The sequence below is a fragment of the Perca flavescens genome, chromosome 8, assembly GCF_004354835.1.
Source record: "Perca flavescens isolate YP-PL-M2 chromosome 8, PFLA_1.0, whole genome shotgun sequence".
In the NCBI taxonomy this organism is placed as follows: Eukaryota; Metazoa; Chordata; class Actinopteri; order Perciformes; family Percidae; genus Perca; species Perca flavescens.
The window spans coordinates 11088901-11112328 of record NC_041338.1 but is presented as its reverse complement, the minus strand read 5'-3'; the positions used below and the strand labels follow the sequence as shown (position 1 = coordinate 11112328).

General features: G+C 37.8%; 1 protein-coding gene across 2 annotated transcripts in view; it reads right to left on the bottom strand.

The window, feature by feature from the left end:
• Nucleotides 1-1867: 1867 nt before the first annotated feature.
• Nucleotides 1868-23428, bottom strand: part of LOC114560612 (synaptic vesicle glycoprotein 2B) — a 157421-nt gene continuing 135860 nt past the window's right edge. For both annotated transcript variants that reach the window (XM_028586111.1, XM_028586112.1), the window contains 9 exons: nucleotides 23239-23328; nucleotides 19193-19306; nucleotides 18631-18719; nucleotides 15129-15204; nucleotides 14462-14550; nucleotides 12199-12332; nucleotides 9900-10100; nucleotides 7461-7620; nucleotides 1868-6921 (listed from right to left, as the gene is read on the bottom strand). In XM_028586111.1, coding sequence (XP_028441912.1) covers nucleotides 6738-6921; nucleotides 7461-7620; nucleotides 9900-10100; nucleotides 12199-12332; nucleotides 14462-14550; nucleotides 15129-15204; nucleotides 18631-18719; nucleotides 19193-19306; nucleotides 23239-23328 — 1137 coding nt within the window. In that variant the 3' untranslated portion in view covers nucleotides 1868-6737. The remainder of the gene's footprint in view (nucleotides 6922-7460; nucleotides 7621-9899; nucleotides 10101-12198; nucleotides 12333-14461; nucleotides 14551-15128; nucleotides 15205-18630; nucleotides 18720-19192; nucleotides 19307-23238; nucleotides 23329-23428) is intronic.

Sequence of the window (23428 nt, the reverse complement as noted above, 5' to 3'; positions counted from 1 at the left end):
CACCGTCACCACATTTAAGAGTAAACTGAAAACCCTCCTCTTTGATAAAGCTTATAGTTAAGGAGTGAGGAGTTGCAGCGTCCGCCTAACCCGGCCCACCTGCTTCTCCTCGTAGTCATTAGTTTTATATACTGTATAATTAATAACCTAGCGAGAGTAGAGGGAGGCAGGCCAGTACAGCCCGATCCGGTTGGGGAGAGTTCTAGCCCGACCAGGCACCTCTCTTTAACCTGCCTCTCTTAAGTTATGCTATTACAATTCTAGACTGCCGGGGAGGCTGTTCCTCCCTAAGACACACTGAGCTGCTTTCTCATCTCTACTTGTTACTTTTGTATGCATCCTGTCCAAGAAATGCTTGTTACTAATCTAGCTCTGGGGAGTTTACTCCCTGGAGTCCTTATGTTTCTTCTGCATTTCCCGGCCGCATCCTGCTGCGTCCTGCTGCACCCGCAGCATCCACCCATGCTCTGCAGCACCACGTTACATCCCGCAACGCCCTGCTGTGATGTTCCTATGCACAGAGTAGTCAGGATCCAGTATAGGAGACTGCACTACTCAGTATGACACGATGTGCCCTGCTATGACATGAACTTCCACGATAACCTTCAAAGTCACTGTGACTTCTAATGTGACTGTTATCACCACTGTTCATCACGCCCCCAACCGGCCCGTCAGACACCGCCTACCAAGAGTCTGGGTCTGCCGAGGTTTCTTCCTAAAAGGGAGTTTTTTCTTGCCACTGTCGCAATAGCCACTGCTAATGCTTGCTCTTGAGGGAATTACTGTAATTTTTGGGGTTTTGGAATTTATAGAGTGTGGTCTAGACCTACTCTATCTGTAAAGTGTCTCGAGATAACTTTTGTTATGATTTGATACTATAAATGAAATTGAATTGAATTGAATTGAATTGATCCCTCGACTTTCTCAGGCAGACCTATTATACAGATGTTATTGCGCCTGGATCGGTTTTCCAGATCCTCTACTTTAACTTTCAGTGCTTCGTTATCGCTGGAAAGAGCTAAAAATTTTGACTCCAGTCTTTCAAGTCTCATCTGCATGTCATTGAGCAAGGCTTCCAGATGTTGAATGGTTTCATGGTGTTGGTCAATAATCTCTCGGTCAGAAGATAGTTGAGCAGAAAGTTTGGCTACGATGCGTTCTTCCATGGATGTCAGCAGTCTCAGGCAGTGTTAACGGTGTGTGGCTAATGCTAGCTTCAAGATTCGCTGGTTCAGCTAGCTTAACTGCATCGTAATTCATTTCGTAATTTCATCCGCCAGATGAGTTTGTTTTTTAGTAGCCTTTTTCATGTATCATTTAAATTAAGTATAGGCCTAGCTTTTGCACAAATAATTGTATAATATCAGACGGCTATGACAAGGATTTTTACCAGGATTTCAACAGAGTGATCCCAGTTTGCGACTACTCCGCTATGCATCAATCTGGAAGCCTCTTTTACGTTTCGCTTTATAACAAAATAATTTATCTTGTCAGAAACATAAAACTTGAATGAAGACGCTTTGCAGACGGATAAATTATGAAATATGGCTTAGGCAATTCAATTATCCTTCTGTACAGCCCCATTCGTTTCAAAATCCTTAGTGTAGGCATAGGCTACTTATCGCAATATCAACAAAAAATAAAAAAATAAAGTAAAAATATCTTGTTATAACATGCAAAACATCTTGTTATTAGAATAAACTTTTCACGTAATAACGTGATACTGTTTTTCTTTTTCTGGCAAGGCAGCAGTACGCTTCCGTAACTTTGATGTTATGATGAAAATCAAATTTTTGGCTGTGGCTTTGCTGTCTTAGTCCACATATACAGCTGTATATGTGTTTGTTCACAAAAAAAAATCTAGAAGTGTATTGATGAACTCATTTTATTGGTCTGATTTGTCACAGCCACAAATACACACAGTAACAAACAGATATTAAGTCAAACAATACAACATTATGCACTGAAGAAATTATCATCCAGCATTGAAAAGGAAGAAATTTTTTTTTAATTCAAACAAAGAACACATTTTGGCTTTTTTTACCTGGGCTTCACATCAATGTCCGAAACATACATCAGGTCCAAATAAATATAATTCTATGAATGAATAAAAAAAGATGCATGAGTCAGGTGCCAGTGGGCTTCAAACTAAGGCCTTATCAGATCATTGAGCAGCATGTGAACTCCCCTCCTCACACCCTTTCAACATCTCAATTGGGGTGAGTGACAAAGTTTGCAAGGTTTAAAATTCCCTCAAGGTACTCAAGCTTCCCCCCGTGGCCCTGCTTCAACATATTGAGATCTCAAGCTCTCGTTTTTCAATCTTAACACAACTTCTTGCATAGCTTTTTGTTTAAACAGCCATGGAGGAGCCTTTGATGAGAGACGTAATGGCCATAGACAGCAACTAACCGACTACATTTACTTTTTGTCTTTGTTATTTCTATGAACCACCACACTTAAACTAGATATTTATTTTTTCTTCACTGATGAAAGTAATGTCACCTAACCAGTGATCATTCATATATTGTGTCAAAGTGCTGCTGTTTCTTTCTTTTTGCAATGAAAACACAATCTAGACCCAGACCATTTTAAATTTACACATTAAGACACAGTGAAACACAGCCAAGAGAAAAACACTGGACAAACATGCAGTAATTTACACAACCAGTTGCAGCACAAAACCCTCTGTAATAAATACACATTTAACATTTCACACTATACAAGAAAAGTAAAATAATAAATCCATCATCCACACACTGTTACTGTACCCAAGCTGGTTTTCTTTAGAGTTTTGCTTTTGAGTGTTGATTGAGAGAGTGAGGGCAAAGCCTCAGTGGTGGAAGTAACAAAATAAGAATGAAAAAAAAAAAAGAAAAAAAGGAATTATCGAAATTTTCGTAACTGATTAAAGCAGTTAAAAAGTGATTCAAATAAATGTGAATGTATTATGAAGATACAGTATATGAGTATTTGAAAGGATAAATGGCGGGATAACTTAATTCCACAGCTAGTGGTTACAATTTCTTTCAATCATCACTGCCATGTATTATGTAAGGTGCAACACTTTCAATCATTTAAGCAATATAACACTCAAGGGTTTGATTTAACGTCATTATTGGCTTGACAGTGATGCGGCAAGATCTGTAAACATCACTGAAGTGCCAATAATATGATGTTTAATCAAACTTTCGAGTGTAATATTGCGATAATACAACAACCAATACCAACAAAATAAAAGTTATAATCAAACTGTATTCATATTGTGGGGCAATTCGCTCTCAGAATAAATAAAAAAAGCAACAGAGATGATTTCTAGTCCCTTCCTGTTTAGTTAGCCAGTCAACTTAACCTAACGTTAGCTTTGTAGAGAACGTGGGATTTCCCAAACTGGATAATTACCGCAAATATAAACACCAAACTGCTTTGCTAGCTCTATCCTGTTATAACTAAGATATCTGCTGACATTTTCCATGGATAAATTAAGATATTAAATGTCCGCTAACTTCAAACAACAGAGACGATTTCCCGTCCCTGTAAAACGTTAGTCAACAGCTAACTTAAGCTAACGTTAGCTTTGTTTAGATCGTGGGACTTCCCAAACTTAGGGTGACCGGGACAGTCCTGATTCTGAGTTGCGTGTCCCGAGTCCCGACAAAAGCCTGTCGGGACGCTACAATGTCCCTGTTTACACCAACCACTATGAAATTGTCCTGGTTGTCAGCGATTACATAGCCGACGCGGTTTTATCGAATAACAAAATGGAATCGTCGATACTGCCATGTCCCCATGTCACGTCCGGTCGGCTTGTCAAGCGGAAAAAAACACACGTGTTGAAGTGATGTGAGTCAGTCAACCTCCTGTAACTTAGCTAGAGCCAGTCAAAAGATAGCAACTGCAGATGCTGGAGACCCATCGACAGAACTTGAGCCCACTCCTCTTTCACTAAAGTGTGTGAAAGTGTGGAAGTATTTAGGATTTCCAGTGAGTTATGTTGACAACGTTTGCGGATATTCCTTCTGCTTATAGCTTAACTGCACGGTTGAATTTCAGCCTGCATGCACGTTTTGTAGCCTAAACAGAGCAGCTTATATTGGTTATATTAAAGAGAGCAACAAGTTAGCGGACTGCCATCCACCAAGTCACCCTCCTTGCTATCAGTCTGCTCAGCTAGGCCTTCAAGGCAGCGCGGCGACCGTCATCTTCAACCATAACCATTGCCTAATCCTAGTGCCTTCCATGCAGCGCTGCCTGGAAGACGACGTTGGGGGTTTCAAACACCAAACTCCTGTGGTGCGAAGCGTCTGCCCTCAGGATTGTTTTTTTTTTTTTTATTGACATTTTACTTTATTGACAAATTTTCAAGTTTCCAATTGACTGAAGATATGTTATTGTTACATTATGTTGTTAATAAATGTTTTAAATTTTTCAATGTTTTTTGTTGTTAGTAAATGTTTTAAATTTGACAATGTTAGGATGTAGGATAGGATGAGTTATGTTGACAACATTTGCGTTTTTGACAAAAAAGCCAGTTTGCAAGCACAAAAAAGATACATGACACAATAAAGGAAAGGGAAAAAGCCAAAAAGCATATTATTATTATTACTTTGCATTAATTTCTCACATTTATTAACTGTTGGATACTGTGCACATGAGTTAGACTTTTTCCTGCGTGGACTTTGTGGCACTGAAAATTATGTTTTGTACCACCACCTGTGTCCATACGTGCCTACGACAGGGTGGGGAAAAACATCACAAATGAAAAAGGAACTCTGCTGAGTGCACGTACTGCAAGGGCTACTTCTTTGAAATGTTGTTAGTGGGCACTATCAATCCATTATGTTACACCCAAGCAATATCAAAAGTTTCAGCGGTTCTGATGCATGTGCAAATTTTCACTTTTACTATGCACCTTTAGCCCCTTAAAAATGATTCATTTGCAGAATAATAGTAATCCTATCAGTTTCAAAAGGGCGTTGTTGTCAGGGCTCGGGCCCTAATGATACATTACACAGTAAATAATTAATTATCAAAACTTTCATTATTAAATATAATTGCCTGTCTACTTCATTAAGAACTACTTCAGTCATTTTTATCTATTGCTGTCATTCCTAAATTCCTGCTGTCAATAGGAACAATGGAATCTAATTTTACTGAGCTTCAATACTTGTGGCTTGGAACAAAAATGACAAAATGTTCATCCAACATTAATTCATGTCAGTGAAGATATATATTTTAGACATAGCATGTGTAAAAATTGTAAAAGAATAAATCAATTGATTTTTTTTAAAGCACTCTTCACACATTGGATTTACTCTATTCAACACATCTAGAAATTGACAGAAAAATTACACATCATGGTTTCAAGAGCAGTTTCATGTTTTATCTTTGTGCTAAGCTAGGCTCAACATGTTCCCCACCTCTCTGTACTAGAGACACAGAGATTAAATGGATATCATTTTTTTGCTAAAAGCGGTTGCAGTAGTATACAAAATCAAACAAATGTACTCTTTTTTTGTTGTTGTTATTGTTGTTATGTTATTTGCCTTAATTTTTCTATCATGTTCATTTTGTGTACTCCACCTGCATGATAAATGGCAGTTATGCTTGCATAAAGTTTAATTTATCATATCATTTGAAAATATGATTATGATGAATTTTCAATTTACAAGCATTTTCATCATTTATTTTTCATCAACAGTGGGAAGGTAGTGTGTGGTCCTACAGCAGGATTTATATATTGTACCGGCAAAAAGGAAGACCAAACAACTGTGATTTTCATGGTGCAATAATTCAAATAAGAGTTTAGGCCCATAACAAGTATGAGTAAAAAAAATACTGTAAGTTGATTAAAAAGGAGAAAGAAAAACAGTAACATTAACAAACTCAACAGACCAAATGATTTCTAACAGGGCCTTGTCAAAACATTGCTGTCCAGAAAATACACTGATCCAAAACTCCAGGTCCAACAGAGACAGAAAAGTAAATAAAGTAAGTAAAGTGTGTGTTTTCTCAGATATATGTTTTCTGTGTAAGTAAAGCCAACTGAGTGCTTTTCCCTGTATTATTGGCAGGAGGATATTAGTATCAGACTGAACTCCAGAGGAGAGGTTATAATATTCGTGCAGAACATACAGCACAATAGAGGAACATTTGGATTTCAATACAAATATATATAGTTGTTTTACTTCAATTTACTCTGCTGCAGTATTCATTGCTAATAAGCCTCTTTATTAGTTTGATGCAATGAGATGTTAAAAACTACTAGTGATATGTTAAGGCAAAAGCAACCACATGCCATCTACCAATTATCATGGGAGTCAAGGATGGGGTTGTACTCGGGGACGGAACTTTCAGGTCATGCTGAGGTTGCCAGTTGCATGAATATTTTCTTTAAATAAAATCAGTTTTACACAATTATTGAAGTTCTCACTCACTAAGAAATAAAAAATGTTTTCTCAGTTTCCATTTAAACACTGACACATGTGTACACCTAAACCCTATAACTGCCATCAGTGCCATTAGTGAAAAGGTCACCTACCCTTTGTACAAAATGAGATGGTTTCCATGAAAAAATTCGAGATTGGCATTTACATTTAATATGTATAACCTATTGTTGCTTTCTTTTAAATGCAGAGTGAAGTCAAAATCAATAAGAAAAGCTTCCAACATTAAGCACGTATGTTTTGGCCTCTCCCTCCCCTTTATGACTCCCACCCCCAGGATCTCACATGACCTCACTGAAGGATTCTCTCTCGCGTGTCGGGTAGTTTGAGCGCCACCAGGCCACCACACACTAGCGCAGTGAAGGACAGCAGGATGGGGACGACTTTGGTGATCCCCACAAAGCTGGCAAAGATAGAGCTGCCGAGCACTGCTGCCAGCTTACACAGAGCGTTCAGCACGCCAAATGCTGTGGCCCTGAGAGACAGATATTAATCGATTAGTTGTCAACTACTAAATTAAGTGCCAACTATTTTGATAATCGATTAGTCAGTTTGAGACATTTTTTGTGAATTCTTAAATATTTTCTAGTTTATTCTCTCCTCTATGATAATTAACTGAATATCTTTCAGTTGTGGACAAAACAAGACATTGGAAGACCTTATCTTGGGCTTTGGTAAACACTGATGGACATTTTTGCTGACATTTTATAGACCCAACAACTAATCTATTAATAAAGGCAATAATTGACAGATAAATCGACAATAAATCTAATAGTTGCAGCCCTAGACAGAGAAATTACCACTGTATTGAAAGTGTCTATATAACCAGTATTTTGATTTTGAACATCTTTAAACATGAAATTTTTGTCAGGCTGACAAAAATGTACCATAAATTTGAACACTAAAAGTGAATTTTTTAAGTACAATTGTTTCACTGCATCTTCATCTGACATATACATTATACAAATTATAATATATGAATATTAACACAGTTTTAACAATAAAGTGTAGTACCTTTTAGAAGTAGGGTACAGCTCCACGGTCACCACCTCAATGCCATTCCATGCAGCAACACTGACGCCACAGAACAGACACTGCATGGCAATGATCGCTGATTGGCTGAAGCTCAGAAACAGGAAGAACGTGCAGCCTGCTGAGATGAGCATCGAGCCACCTGAGGAGATCACAGCATGCCTATATTGAATGCGTGACAGGGGCGGTTCCAAGATTTTTTGAAAGTGGGGTGGCACAGGGGGGGACCAATAATCTGGGGTGGCATTTTATCAGAATACAGCATTAACAATCTGCATTGCTACTGCTTGCTTAGAAATATAGGAAATTTTGGATATAACAAAAAATGCTAAAAGTCTGCTAAATAAAACAAATCACATTCATTATTAATTTCACTTGTTTTCATTTTAAACAAATTGTATATCATATGATCAGAGCTGTATAGTAACAAAGTAGAACTACTTCACTACTCTACTAAGTACTAAAAGGCTGTATCTGTACTCTACTGGAGTATTCTTTTTTTCTCCTACTTCCACTTTTACTTGTGTACATTTTTTATGTGCTGCATCATTACTCGTTACTGTTGTGATTTCCTCACGCTACAGAGACTGTGTAGGTTACAGTGTGTGTACGTTAGTTACGTACGCTAATTAATTTATTATGTAATTTACACAAGAAATCCCTAAGATCGATTCGTGTTTCTTTTCATTACAGTTGCCCGTTCAGAAGTCAGAGACGATGTAAGTTGGTACTCTTTCTATTTAGCTATTGTTGCAGCAGATTAAGCTATTCCTGAGTTGTGTCAGTCTGCAATGAGTACTGAATGTTAACCGTTTTACCCTGTGATGTGAAGCTGCTAGTTTATCTGTATTTTGCTAGCTTGCTAACTTTCCTGTACATCGCACATCACACTTTAATCGTTACTGTGCTGGAGAGGATGTTAAATTTTACTTGCACAGTGTGATAATTGTACATTTTATTTCAGTGTTTCTTAATATTTGTTATTTTTAATATAATATATTTAATATTTGTTAATTCCTTTGGCTATAGCCTTGGCTAAACATTTGACATAATATAAACAATATGATATTCAAACTTTTGACTGCTTTCTTTAATAACTAAATAACACATTACTTGTACTTTTACTTTCAATACTTGAATAGTACATTTTAAAATAAACTACTTGCAATACTTAAGTACAAAAAATTTTCAATACTTTAGTACTTCTACTTAAGTGTGGTGCTTAAAGAGCACTTCTACTTTTACTCAAGTCACTTTTTTTGATAGAGCACTTGTACTTTTACTCAAGTATGGGTCTCTAGTACTTTATACATGTCTGCATATAATACAATACATATTTTCTATAGGCTCAGTCTTTTGAAAAAACAAACAATTCCAGTGCTGGTTCCATGGTATTAGAATTTTGGATAGTCATGATGTAAACATTAATTGGTTATGTCACAAGGGATGGGAAGATTGGCAGGTCAGGCAGCCAAGTGACAAGGCTCGATCCAATGGAAATCACAATTGTCAGATTGACAGAACTTTAGCCAAATGGATTGGGGGGGGTGCTGCTCTGTGACCCCCTTCTAGCCCTGCCCCTGCTACATGAATGCTACGAGAATCCTGCGTTTTTTTTCTGGACTGACACAACACAAAAACATACACATAAGCTGGCATGCAAGAGTTTAAGTAGCAACAACCACAATGACTGAACAAAGCGGCAACTTGTGTGCCTGAAAAGTGAAGCCTTAAACCTGCATTCTATCTAATTTCCAGGAGTGGGCGACTCCTCTGGCTAGAAGTCTGTTTCTATAGAAGTCTATGGCAAAATGACCCTACTTCTGCCTTGATCTTGAACTTGAACTGTCTGAGTTTTGGCATAACTTGAAGGTGTGTCTTAACTTTCATTCTTTGAATGAAGGACAACCCCGAAGTCATTGTTTTAACTCATTTAGTAATTGCAAGTTATGTAAGAATTTTAAAATGGATATTTTAAACTTAACCCTTTCTAATAGCCTGGCCTGCTTAAAGTGCAGACCTAATGCCATAGAACTTGTATGGAACAAGTCACATTGTACCAAGTAAAATGAAAAAACTCTTACAATTATTAACAAATATTAGTAACACTTTCTTTGACGCCAATGTCTATAATGCATTACAAACCTAGTTATACCTGGTTTATCACAAAGAAATTATACATAATACAATATAGAATTATAATATATTATAATCCTTATAAGTCATTATGAAATGCTTTACAATGTGTCATGATTATTGTTATAAAGCATTATGAATATGTATGAGTACTTATAACAATAATTACACAGTGCTATAAGCAGATTATAATGCATTTTAAAATGCATTATAGACACGGCCATCATAGAAAGTGTTATCACATTAAAAAATACTTAGTAATGTTAAAAACTTTCAAAAAATCACCTATAATCTTGACCCTGCCAATCTTCTCCATGAAGAGGGCTGAGATGATGTTGCCTGGCAACACAGCCAGACTGCCCAGGAAGCTGACCAGGTAAATTAGAACGTCGTTCTCCTCAACAGTGTCCAGGTGGCAGCCATATTTATTGTGCTCAAAGGTGGTGTTCTCCATCTTACAGTCAATGAACTTCTCCTCCCACAGGTCTGCAGAGAACAGGAAGACCATGAAACATAAGATGGAACTTATGAAAGAGGGTCAAACTGTTGAGCCTCGGACCTGATTCAGTGGGACCTGATTCAGTGAAACATCTGCCAAGGTTTTTTTTCAATTGAAATGTTGATGGAAATTGTTATTTTCATTAAGTATTCTCTGATATTTTGTACTTTCTTTTCTACATTCTTAACTTCCATAATTTTCCTATTGGATCATGACTGGGATACTTTTAAACTTTTTGTAAAAATGTTTTTCAAATAAGTCATGAAAGATGTGGTGCTTTTCATTCAGTGTTATGGTAAATTGTAATGTAAGTTGTATGTGTGTTTGTGTTTTGTTCATGTCTTTGTTGTTGGGTTTTGTGTCAGGTCAATTTAGGAACAGGCATTGCAAATTATCTAAGGTTGTAAATAGTCAATAAAATAATCAATTTGCATACTTCTGTGAATACACTTACATTTAGTGCACTGTGTACATTATGTACTCACTTGTGTAGTGTGTAAATTTCGAAGGTAGTGTTGTCTCAAATCACGCACAGAAATTACTCTTCTTCTTCTTCTGTGGTAAATTGCAGCCAGATGGAGGATTATGGCCACCTATTGTGCTTGACATTATATATACCGGCTTGTTTTCTCACTATCTGACTGCAGTATGATGGTACTTATAGAAAAAAACTGCATGTATATATTACATTTGTATAGTTCAGTTTTCGCCGTTTCCGCTCTGTAGCAAAGATGGCGACTGTTGAGTGCCAGTAGCGTCCAGCGTTCCACACTCAATGTTTTTTGACCGCTTTGAGTACAGCATCCGGGTATTGCAGTGACTGCAATTGGCCATACTTCGTCAGTGTGAACGCACTACGTACTCAAAACAGCAATTGTAAGTATAGAAGTGTGCAATATAATCGCGCTTTTCCATTACATGGTACCTACTCGCCTTGCCTCGCCTCTACTCGCCTTTTTTAGTTTTCCATTGCGAAAAAAAGTACCTGGTACCTGCTAACAGGTACTTTTTTTAGTACCTCCTCAGTCGAGGTTCCAAGCGAGCTGAGGCGAGCCGAGAAGGTGACGTGAAACCCTGCAGGCTGCTGATTGGTCGGAAAGAAGCGTCACTGATCACTGCATTGCTAGCGGGAGACAGCATTTTTAAATAGTTTAGCCAGCGGTGTTTTTTTGCTGCCGGAGGCTCCACGCAGAGCTTTCTCCGTAGCATACAAGTGGCCTGATGGTTATACTGGTGCGCTGGTGTGTGTGTAATGTGTGTGTGTCGAGTCGCCGTATGTGTGTGTGTGGGGAGCTATTGAGCGAAGGAGAAGTGAGAGAGTGATGGCGATTATCTCAGCAGCGAGTAGCGACTCTAGAGTCATATATATGTGAGAGAAACAAAGCAAGTAGCGACTCTAGAGTCATATATATGTGACCACGGTGGGAAATCTGGAGCAGTAAACGTTAACTATCTCTTTGATATCATGTTGTTTACGGAGACAGAGAACCAGGAAATGCGTCGGGGATATGCGGGGTATGTAAAAGCAAGCTACTAAGCCACGCCCACGGCAGTCGCTATGACGACCAGCCACGCTGAGGCGATACTAAAATCTGCAATGGAAAACGGACGCACAGCGAGTCGAGGCGAGTAGAGTCGAGTAGAGTCGAGTAGAGTCGAGGCGAGGCGAGTAGGTACCATGTAATGGAAAAGCACCATAAGACACAGCATATGTGTACCACACAAAACATATCTGTATTCAGATCTGGAAAAAAAGCTAAACTAAGTTTAAATACAAACTGTTTAACTGTTACGGTCTGGATGGAAATAGAAAAAAAGAAGAAAGAAATAGAAATAGAAAGGAAAGTCTGAATTCTACTGGGCATTATTTTCCTTACAAACTGGAGGTTGTGTTTATAATGGGAGTAGGCTCCGATGAATTGGTCTGTGTCTATGATGAAAAATGAGAGAGCCAATTGACAAATAAATGGGAGCCACCATAGCTAATAACTAACAAAACATTTAACCTCTAACCTGTATTCAAACTTATCTTCTGTACCGTCCAGAGCTGTAATTCGTCGTAGCCCCTGCTCCAGCTGAACCTACCTGTGTTATAGAAGACAGTGGAACGGATGGTGCAGTTCTCAAACACAGTGTCTGTGGACCTGATGTCTTCAAAGCGACAGTCTTCAAACAGTGAACTTTCAAACTTCACCGACTTCATCTCTATACTGATGAACCTACGGGCATGGGATGGGACACAAACACAAACCAACAGACAAAAAAAAACATGGACTCACACTTCTATTGCTGTGGCAGCACAGAATTAGAAAAAAAGGACATAATGGGCTCTTAATCCTTCATCTGGGACTATATACCTCTCCTCTCAGATTCTATATATCCTGAACTTTAGCACATCCCTCAACATTTTTGCACATCCTGCACTAATCTATACAGCTTTTTTTTTCTTTGTGTTAAACAGTTATATGCACATGTTTGTTTTTGTATTTATTGTTTGTTTCTTCCATATTAATGTTTAATATGTGTATGTATGCACCAACAACCAAGGCAAATTCCTTGTTGTTACTTACTTGGCAATAAATCCCTTTCTGATTCTAAAATCCAAGATGGCCACCACTGATAATACTGAGATGGAAATAAGCATTGATGTGAACAGTTGTGTAGAAGTCAAAATGCTAAAATAATCATCTCCATGGCAATATGATATATTCAATGGCAGCCCTGTTATACTAGTCATGTTGAAATACTAGTTAAAGCCCATTATGTCTGTTTCAATTCTGCAAAAAGCATAGAAGTTAAATAATATACAGTAGTGTAACATACTGTATATCTACACTGAAAATGTTCTCTTGCAGAGATGAAGTATCCTTGAAGGTACGCTCCCTCATTTTGGTATAGAAACCAATAGCAAACCCAAGATCCTACGTTTCCTTCCAGTGTACTATTTTAAAATTCAACTGGGCGCAAAAGTCCATGCAACTGTAGAGGGGGTGCAATCTGTGTGCAAAAGTTGTACTCAGATTGAATGAAATGTGGAGGTATAAATGTATTCAAAGATCATTTAAAGAATAGAATAGAAACAGAATAGAAACAACAAGGATTAGGTGTAGGTGCCATAAACTTAGGCAAAGACACACCCTCTCAAGCTAAAAAGGTTTTACCTTGAGGAAAAACATACATGATTTCATGAACATTATGAATATACAGGAGTGGACATGCCTGGGGGCAAAATAAACTTGGGGTTCCTGCTTAATTTTAAGATCTGTCTGTCAGAGTTATCAGAAATACAGTATACATGCATTCACACTTTTCACACACAGCAAAACGTCAGTACTGTCAGTGGAAATCCATTGAATGATTATGGGCAAATTATTTATAAAAATAAAGAAAAAATATTCACGCAAATATAGTAGAGAATGAAAGTTAACTTCACATTTAGTCAGAATGACCCCTCAGGTACACCTTATCACAGGTACACCTTAACACCTTATGTGGTAAGGCATGGATCGTAGTGCAGTGGCAAAGTGTTCTAGGTTTACCTCACCAAAGTACACACAAAAAGTATACATGCATTCACACTTTTCACACATAGCAAAACGTCAGTACTGTCAGTGGAAATCCATTGAATGATTATGGGCAAATTATTTATAAAAATAAAGAAAAAACATTCACGCAAATATAGTAGAGAATGAAAGTTAACTTCACATTTAGTCAGAATGACCCCTCAGGTACACCTTATCACAGGTACACCTTAACACCTTATGTGGTAAGGCATGGATCATAGTGCAGTGGCAAAGTGTTCTAGGTTTACCTCACCAAAGTACACACAAAACATAGCATATAAATCAAAAAGCAAATAAAAGATAGACAGTATGTGTATTACTGCATGTATCTTAGTTTAAGAAGGCACTGTCAATCGAAAAAAAAAAACAATGGGTAAAATCTAGAGATGTTTTTCCTTTTTCCTTCCTGATACCGATTATCCATCCGATACAGAGTAAAGATACCAAGTACCGATCCGATACCAGTGCGTTAAGAAAAAAAAAGTACCCTCCAACAGTCAAACCACAACTTAAAAGCTGCAGTATTGCAAACAAGTTTACAAAAAGTAAACAAAAACAACAAGTGAAAAAGTAAAACAATGTCCAAACAACAAAAAGCAAGAGAGAGCTACTGTAACAGGGTGCATACCGCTCAGCACCCGGAAGTGCAGTAGACAGAGGATTTCCTTTATTTGACGCATGTTTGTTTTTTTGCTATGTAATATTAAAGTACAGTGTATGAATGTAAAACTTGTAGTAAATCTCTTGTTTGCTTTGTGTTCAGAATGAGATAAAGTTAGACTTACTTGTCATGGATGTATTCCCCTTCTTTATGGATCTGGTTCTCTAAAGAAAAGTTAAAATGGAAGTTCTCCACTCGTTCTTTATGGAACACCTAAACACAGGCCAAACAACATTAATCAATTTTCTGTGCAGGTATTTTTATGATATAATATGCAGTGCTTTCCTCAAGTAACAATGTATAAGCTAATACAATACTAATCCCACTCAATCATCACTTATGACCCAGTGTTATGTATCTGTATCTGCAGAGACCCTGCCCTCTGCCTGTATTTTTTCTTTTGTTTTTATTTTGCTGGGTTTGGAATGTTTCTACTTGTGGGTGTGGAATCTCCAGCCAATACTTTTTCCTTTAGAAAATAATCACTGCGAAACAATGAGAAAAGATTGTATTGTTCTGATTACTGCTTCATAAAGCACTCCCTCTCCTTATTCACTCTCTAGCTCTCTCTCTCTCTCTCTCTCTCTGGCTATTGAACCAGGGATGTTGGGCCAACTTTGAATAGTCCGTTTACAAACAGTAAAGCCATACTCACTACAGTACATATTGTACCTTTAAGCCCAAATCATGTCAATTCAAATCACGAATGTGCTCAAAATATTTTGCTGTCATCAAAAAAGGACAAAAGTATGTCTGTTGCTACAAGTAGCATGAATTGTTGTTCACCTTACCTTCACCTTAGACTCGTACTCCTCATACTGAAGGTGTTTGATCATATCAGGGAACCAAACAGACAGACCATAGTAACTGTGACAAGAGAGGACTGAATTAATAAAAGCGGCTTAAAACAACCAGAATGGAACTACAACCCAAACAGAAACAGAAAGACTGTACCCTCTTTATCACAAAAGGAATTAGACTCTTGTTCCTCTGCTTTTTAAATATGTTTTAGAAATATGTTGAAATATTAATTTTTTTCTTTTTAAGTAATTTTACCTTAAAGTTTTGAAAAGGTTTGCATGTATCTCGAAAGAAGTTATTCAAAGGTTGTGGGTTTGAGTCCCACCAAACTTAGATATAGCAATTAATGGCAAAAACCAGCAGTGAACATTTAAACTATAAGGTTATAAATTGAATTAATGCCGTGATTTAATTGAAAGGTTTGAGTGTTTTAGAAGAATATGTAATATGTCAGTAATATGTAAATTAAAAATTCTGGTGCAGAAATGTAAAGATTGTTGGTTTAAGGTCCACTGAAGTGAAGAGCTGATAAAAGACAGCAGTGAACATTTAAACTATAAGATTACAGGTTGAATTAATCTCTTTGTGTTTTTTTTTTGTGGCAATTTCTTTCTGGTTCAAATTGGCTCTGTGGTGCTACATACAGTGCATTGGACTTCTAGGTACTCTCAAAAGAAGAGATTCAAAGGTTGTGGGTTTGAGTCCCACCAGTGTCAACCTTTAGATATTGCAGTTAAGCTTTGGGGAAGCTTTGAACATTGTCCATTTGGGTTTAATAGCCACAACCTCCACAGGCCTGCACGAAAAGGTCCGCCGGAGGTCTGAGTTGAAAATCTGTCGGACAGCAGCCTCCTCCAGGCGTACCCATTTGGGTATACCAGAGTCTTCCCCCACCCCCTGACCCAACTAAACACCAGATGGTGATCGGTTCACAGCTCCGCCCCTCTCTTCACCCAAGTGGCCAAAACATGCGGCCTCAGATCAGATGATACGATTACAAAATCGATCCTCAACCTTCTGCCTAGGGTGCTCTGGTACCAAGTACACTTATGAGCAACCTTACATGGTGTTCATTTTAGACAATCCATGACTAGCACATAAGTCTAACAATGAACGACCGCTCTGGTTTAGACCAGGGAGGCCGCTCTTCCCAATCACACCTCCCAAGGTGTCTCCATCATTGCCCAGGTGTGTGTTGAAGTCTCCCAGCAGAACTACGGAGTCCCATAGGTAATGGTTCCCGGAGAACCTTTAGGTATTGCAATTAATGACAAAAGGTCACCGTGGACCTTTAATATGTAGGATTCCTGTTGAATTCATGACTTCATGCTAAAACAATGAAGTAACATTAAGTTTAACTCATTGATTTGGGTTTTGAGTCCCACCACAGTTGAGTCTCACAGGCAGCAGTGTGATTTCATGGAAGTGTTGAGTGTTTTAGGAGAAGAAAAGTGCCGTTTATGGTTTCAGCATTTAAACTATAAGATGACAGATTGAAGGAATCCCATCAAGTTTTGTGTCTTTTATGTGACTATTTACTCTACTGCAAAGAGGCTCTGTGGTGCAATGGATAGCGCATTGGACTTCTAGTTAGTTTCCAACAAAGTGATTCAAAGGTTGTGGGTTTGAGTCCCACCAGAGTTGACCTTTAGATATTTCAATTAATGACACAAGGGACCAGTGAATCTTTAACCTGAAGGATTTATGTTGAATTAATGACTTCATGCTAAAGTAATGAACTTACATTGAGTTAAACTCATAGATTTGGGTTTCGAGTCTCACAGGCAGCAGTGTGATTTCATGGAAGTGTTTGAGTGTTTTAGGAGAAGAAAAGTGCCGTTTATGGTTTCAGCAATATGTTAATAAAATATTCTGTTAAAGAAATTTCAGGAATATTAGCTTAATTTCCAATGAAGGTACATTTTTAGAGCTAATAAAAAAAAACAGTGAACATTTAAACTATAAGATGACAGATTGAAGGAATCCCATCAAGTTTTGTGTCTTTTGAGTTAAACTCATAGATTTGGGAGTCGACTCCCACCACAGTTGAGTCTCAAATGAATCAGTATGATTTAAAAGAAGGGTTTGAGTGATTTAGGAGAAATGTGCCGATTATGGTTTCAGTAATATGTCAATTAAATATTCTAGTGAAGAAATTTAAAGAATGTTAGTTTAAGTTCCACTAAAGTTACATTTTTAGATCTGATAAAAAAACAGTGAACATTTAAACTATAAGATGACAGATTGAAGGGATCCCCTGACGCTTTGTGTCTTTTTTGTGACTATTTTTTCTGGATCAAAGAGGCTCTGTGGCACAACCGACAGCGCATTGGACTTCTAGCTAGTCTCTAAAGAAGTGATTTAAAGGTTGTGGGTTTGAGTCCCACCAAATTTGACTTTCAGATATTACAATTAATGATGCAAGGCAGCAGTGAACCTTTATCCTGTAGGATTCCTGTTGAATTAATGGGTTCATGCTCAAATAAATGACTGATTTAACTGAGTTAAATCCAGAGATTCTCGGTTTGAGCCCCAGTAGAGTTTCACGTTTGATTTAATGGAAGGATTTGACTGTTTTTAAGAAAAGTGCAGTTTATGGTTTCAGTAATACGTAAATGAAACATTCTGGTGCAGAAATTTTATGGATTTTGGTTTAAGTTCCACTGAGGTCACAGTTTTAGTGTACCTTAAAACCTTCAAAACTGGCTGTTAGAGAATAACTCCATGTAGGATTTTCAAAGGGGACCGTATTAAGAGCAATTCATGAGCGTCTGGTGGACGGGCATTGACCCATGAACTAAACTCCTGGAGAGCGGCTGACTCTAGCCTTCCAGAATTACCCAGGGTGAGAGTGTCGTGAACAGGGAATGTCTGGCCCCTATCTTCAACTTCCACCTCAGGAAGAATTCTTCCCAGAGTCAAACTGACCATCACCTATGGTCATGAGATTGCGGATACAAGCAGCCAAAATTATTTTTTTTCTGTAGAGTGGCTGATCTCACCCTAAGAAATAAGGTGAAGGGCTCAGACATCCCCAGGGGGATCGAAGTAGAGCTGCTACTTTTTCGCGAGGTGGTTCGGACATCTGATCAGTAGTGATGGTCAAATGAAGCTTCGCGAACCAGTGTCTTTACTTTCTGAGCTCACTAGATGGTGCTGTCTGTTGTCTGTTCAACAAAGGGTTTGAAAACCCATTGAATTGCCATTCATTTAACCTTTTTCTTTGAACAGAGAGCGCCATCTAGTGAGCTCAGAAAGTAAAAACACTGGTTTGCGAAGCTTCATTTGACCATCACTACTGATCAGGTCGCCCATGGACACCTTACTGCTTAGACGCCTGCCATGTAATTGCAGCATGCCTGGTTTAAATCTCGAATGTGGTCACGTTATTCCCTTCTGATTCCCCATGATTTCTGTCAAAATGGCTGTCTGCTGTTCCTTATCAACTTGATATGTTGGGTGATGATGTAATACATGACATTGTGAACTAACCTGAAAGCCATGCAGAACCAGATGATGGCCATGAAGAGTGTGGCAAACCTCAGCTCTGCAGAGAGGAGTGATGCTACGTTCCTCAACACCTGCAACAAATATATATATAACAGTAAACCAAAGTGTTAGTTCACCAACTAGCCCTGCAAGTATTATGACTACATCACCAAGCTTTCAGAACCAAATATTTTATAAAGACGTGCAGATTAACATTTGCTGTACCACTTTCTGGTGGGACCAGGTCATACTTATGATCCCTTACAAGCCAAAATCTTCAACCTTGATTAATGAATTTAAATCAAGACCCCAAATTTTTTTAACTGATTCCAGAATCCCAGTTTGTACTGTATATAGTACAGTCCATCACTGGAGAAACACATTTTGTATTAGTACTGTGTTGTGCTAGTCTTTGGCACTCTGGAGGAAAACCGGCAAACAAGAAAAGAGTCCAAAATCCACATCCACATTCCTCTGAGGCCTCAGTCCTAACCACAGTCTTAACCATTGAGCCAACATGTTTCCAGCTCCAATCTCTTCTTGTATTGGGTGTATTCCTACATACCAGTTTACAGAGTGTTAGTGAGCGTACAGCCCATCGTTGTACAGCTGTTCCTGTAGCACTCTGAATTTCTATAAACTCATCCTCTGCTGTTTTAGGAGCCTTGATGTGAGTCACCTGTAAAGATAAAAAAGAAAGAACATTTAACACTTAACACACAGTCTGTATCCTTTTGTCATCACTGATTGGCCATTGACATATCATCCCGCTTCATCTCTATATCGCTGCGTTAATCTACGCACAATGAAACGAGAAGTCCATCTTAGCATTGATATTTGTCTCTCCATCTCTCCTGTGAGCAGTGCTTCTTTCAGTTCAACAGTCAACACACAACCTGTGATCTGATTGCACACATACACAGATACAAATAATACAATTTAGAAACATCAGTGTTTTATTCAAATAAGTCACATACCTGTAAATAACATTCCTGATTTTATTATATTATATAGCCCACACACGGTACTCCTGTGTTGGGACACAATTTTATAGTCTGACAAAAAGTGTGATTAGTTTAGCTTTCATTTCTAAAATTTTACACATATGAATACAGTTAATCTACATACCTTAGTGTGACAATAAGTGATTATAAGTGAATGTGAGTGAATACTGGTGTGCAATTGAGTTTTTATGTTCCATTCATTGTCTCAATGCGCTGTCATGCAAATGCATCAATTCAGCTGTGGAGGAGAGTTACAATGTTGATCGGAACTGCTTCAGAGTCTGATTTGTCCCTTATATGTTTCACCTGTTCGCTCCCTCCCTGCTCTTTTGCCCCTGTATGTAATGTCATCTGTTCTTTTCAGTCTTTGTCGTGTCCTTGTTGTCTATTGTCAAGTGTTCCTGCTTGTTTTCCTGTACCTGTTGTCTGCCTACCCCTTCTGTTGGAGCTTTTTATGCGATTTGGAGTATTTGGGATTATCTTCTCTCTGTTTGGATTCATGCGCTTCAGGATTCATGTAAGCCTGGATTTGGTTTTTTTTGTTCACCTCCTCATGTTTCATGCATTTTGGGTCCAGAACTCAATTTACTGCCTCGGCACTAGGCTAGCCCTGACATATAATTTTTTTTTCTTAATTGACAGTTTTTTCACAGTGACATGCCAGTTGTAACAACATTATACCACATCTATAAATATAAGTTGGCAAGAGAAATAAGAGAAAAACAAACAAGAATTAACTGCCTGGGAGGTACCTTCTTAATCTTACCCCGAGGTTGTAATTATCCATTAGTTATTGTTCCAATCCAATGTCTTCATTTTGAGTCTTGTAAAGATTCAATTTTTTCCCATTTACTGTCAAATTTTGCTTCCTGAAGTCCCAGTTTGTGTATCAGTTTCTCCATTGAGGCGGCTGTGGCTCAGTGGTAGAGCGGTTGCCTTCCAATCGGAAGGTTGGTGGTTGCTGCGCATCGGAGTGTGAATGTGTGTGAATGATTATTTGATGAGCAGGTGGCACCTTGTACGGCAGCCTCGGCCACAGTGTGTGAATGGTGAATGGTTCCTGTACAATGTTAAAGCGCTTTGAGTAGTCGTTGAGACTAGAAAAGCGCTATATAAGAACAGTCCATTACATATATCTCTTCAACAATAGTTAACCACTGATATTTCGTTGGTGGTGTTTCCTTGCACCACTGTCTGGTGATAGCTTTCTTGCTCGCTACTAGTAGTACTTTGATTAAATACATATCACTCGCAATAATATTCTCTTTTTGAAATTTACATAGATAGAGCACCAAAATACTTTTAGGGACCTCATATCCTAGTATTTGCTTTAATACCTCATAAACCATTTCCCAAAATATTAGTTATTTTCTGACAATTCCAAAAAACATGAGAATGGTCAACATCATAAGACCCACATTCCCGCCAACATTTCTGATGTTTGTGCAGCTGCTTACTTTTCACTTTTGGTGTTATGAAGATTCTTCCATGAGAATTCCCCCCAAGCTCGTGAATTGGTGGACGAGTGATGAGTCCTCCACATATCATGCCAATCTTTCTCTGGAATTTGTACATTGAGTTCTTTTTCCCATTTCATCTTGATATATTTAGTTGAATGTTTGTCATTAGTATTCAAACCTTTATACAATGCCGAAATTATTCTTATGTTACTCTCTTGATATGCTTTTATTATGATTTGGATGACACCATTCACCTCTTTGAAAGAAGCTACCTCGATCTCCTTTTTGAAATAGTCCCTTAGTTGAAGGTATCTATAGAATTCATCTGCTCCCAATTCGTATTTTCTTCTCAGATTTTCAAAACTCTCCAGCCTCCCTTCTTTTACCAAAACACACCAAGTTGTTATTCCCTTTCTTAACCAATACTTGAATCCTTGGTCATACATTACAGGTTTTAAATTACTATCATATGCTACCCATTTTAATATATTTATGTCATTCTGAATCTTATATATTTTCAATATTTTAAACCACAGGCTTAGCGTGTGTACTGTTATTGGATCCATTTTATTATTGAGTTCCTTGTATTGTTTATTATCTCCGATCAAATGTTGAATTGGAATTTGATTCACTTCTCTTTCTATATCTTTCCATTTTGCTCTAAATTCTGACTTACACCAACAGTACACAGGTCTCAGTTGAGCAGCATAATAGTATTTCCTTAATTTTGGAAGACCCATACCCCCTCTCTCTTATGTTAGCGGAAGGGTTTTGTATCTGACTCTAGGTCTTTTGCCCCCCCAGACAAATCTGAAACTCATTCTGTCCCAATTTGTAAATTGATCTTGGGGGAAGTGAAGCGTCGGTGAAGTTTCTAGTGATCGTAACACCCAAATATTGAATTGATTTTTGATTCAATTTAAGACCATATGAGTCCTGGATTGCTTTTGGTGGAGTATAATAGAACGATAAAATATGGGTTTTGGAAACATAAATTTTATATCCTGACAGATGGCCATATGTTTGTAATAGCTTCATCAAATTTGGGAGCGATGTGTTTGTGTTAAGCAATGAAATCATCAGCAAAAAGTCTAAGTTCTTTATTTTGTCGGACTGCTTGAGCTAAGGGATCAATAAAAATCGGAAACAGGGTCGGTGACAAACAGCAACCTTGCCTGCTCGATTTCTGCAAATATACTTCCTTGATTAAACTTCCATTAATTTTAATTCTAGCAGAGGGTTTTTGATAAAGTGTTTTGATCAGTTGTATTGATTAAGTATTAAATCCAAATCGTTCCTTACCATACCTAATAAAGGAATTTCCAATTCATACAGTTGAATGCTTTGTCAGCATCAATGCAAACCAATATAGTACTTTGTTTCTCTCGTCGTCCTTTGCCTATTATTTGTAGTGTTCGGCGTATACTATCCTGGGTTTGTGAATCCCGTTTGATCATCTATCATCATCACATCTATCCTTATCCTTTCCTGGTTTTGGGATGACAGTTCTAATTGCTTCTGTCCATGTTGGCGGTATTTTGTTTTCCAATTAAAGGAAGTCTGGAGAGCTGGTAGCAGTTCCTGACATATACATTTTATATATATATATATATATATATATATATACAACGACTGGAATTCAGCCATCATTTATTTAATAATTTATTCTACTCTAAACAGATTCTACATAAAAGCTGTGTAAATGTTAATAATCCAGGTGGAAATGAAAACAATAGTGGAAGCAGACAAAATCTAACACATTTTGAAAAAGATTTCTTGACCATTTTGTAAGCTTTTAGACAGCCGCTAACTAAAGACAACTATCATCAATCACCCGGATTACTTAGATACTGAAGTAGTCTAAATCTGATGATCATGAACCAAGATTAAAAGTTATAAGGAACGCTTTTTTAAATATAATTTCTAAACAAATTCATATATTTTAAACCAATTGACACCCTGACCACTGTAAAGCGTGAGTTTAACTGTTTGTAGCTGTGTGCATAATGTGTGTTTATAGTTGTTTTTTTACATCATTTGTGAAAAATGATGTCAATTGAGTTACAGACCAGTGGGCAAGAGGTGGAGAAATATCACTTCAGTACTCTGTTACATGCATATTAGATACTGCAGCTACATGTACTCACAGTAAAGACTTTTTCTGGCTGACCCTTGGCCCTCCAATTGGTATCATGGACCTGCTTCAGGATCATCCACGCCTCATCGTGCTTGGCATTCTGTTGAACACACACAGAAACACACACGCATGCGCACATGCAAACAATAATATGCAACTAATTAGCAATGTCATCACCCATAAATGAATAAACACACAGC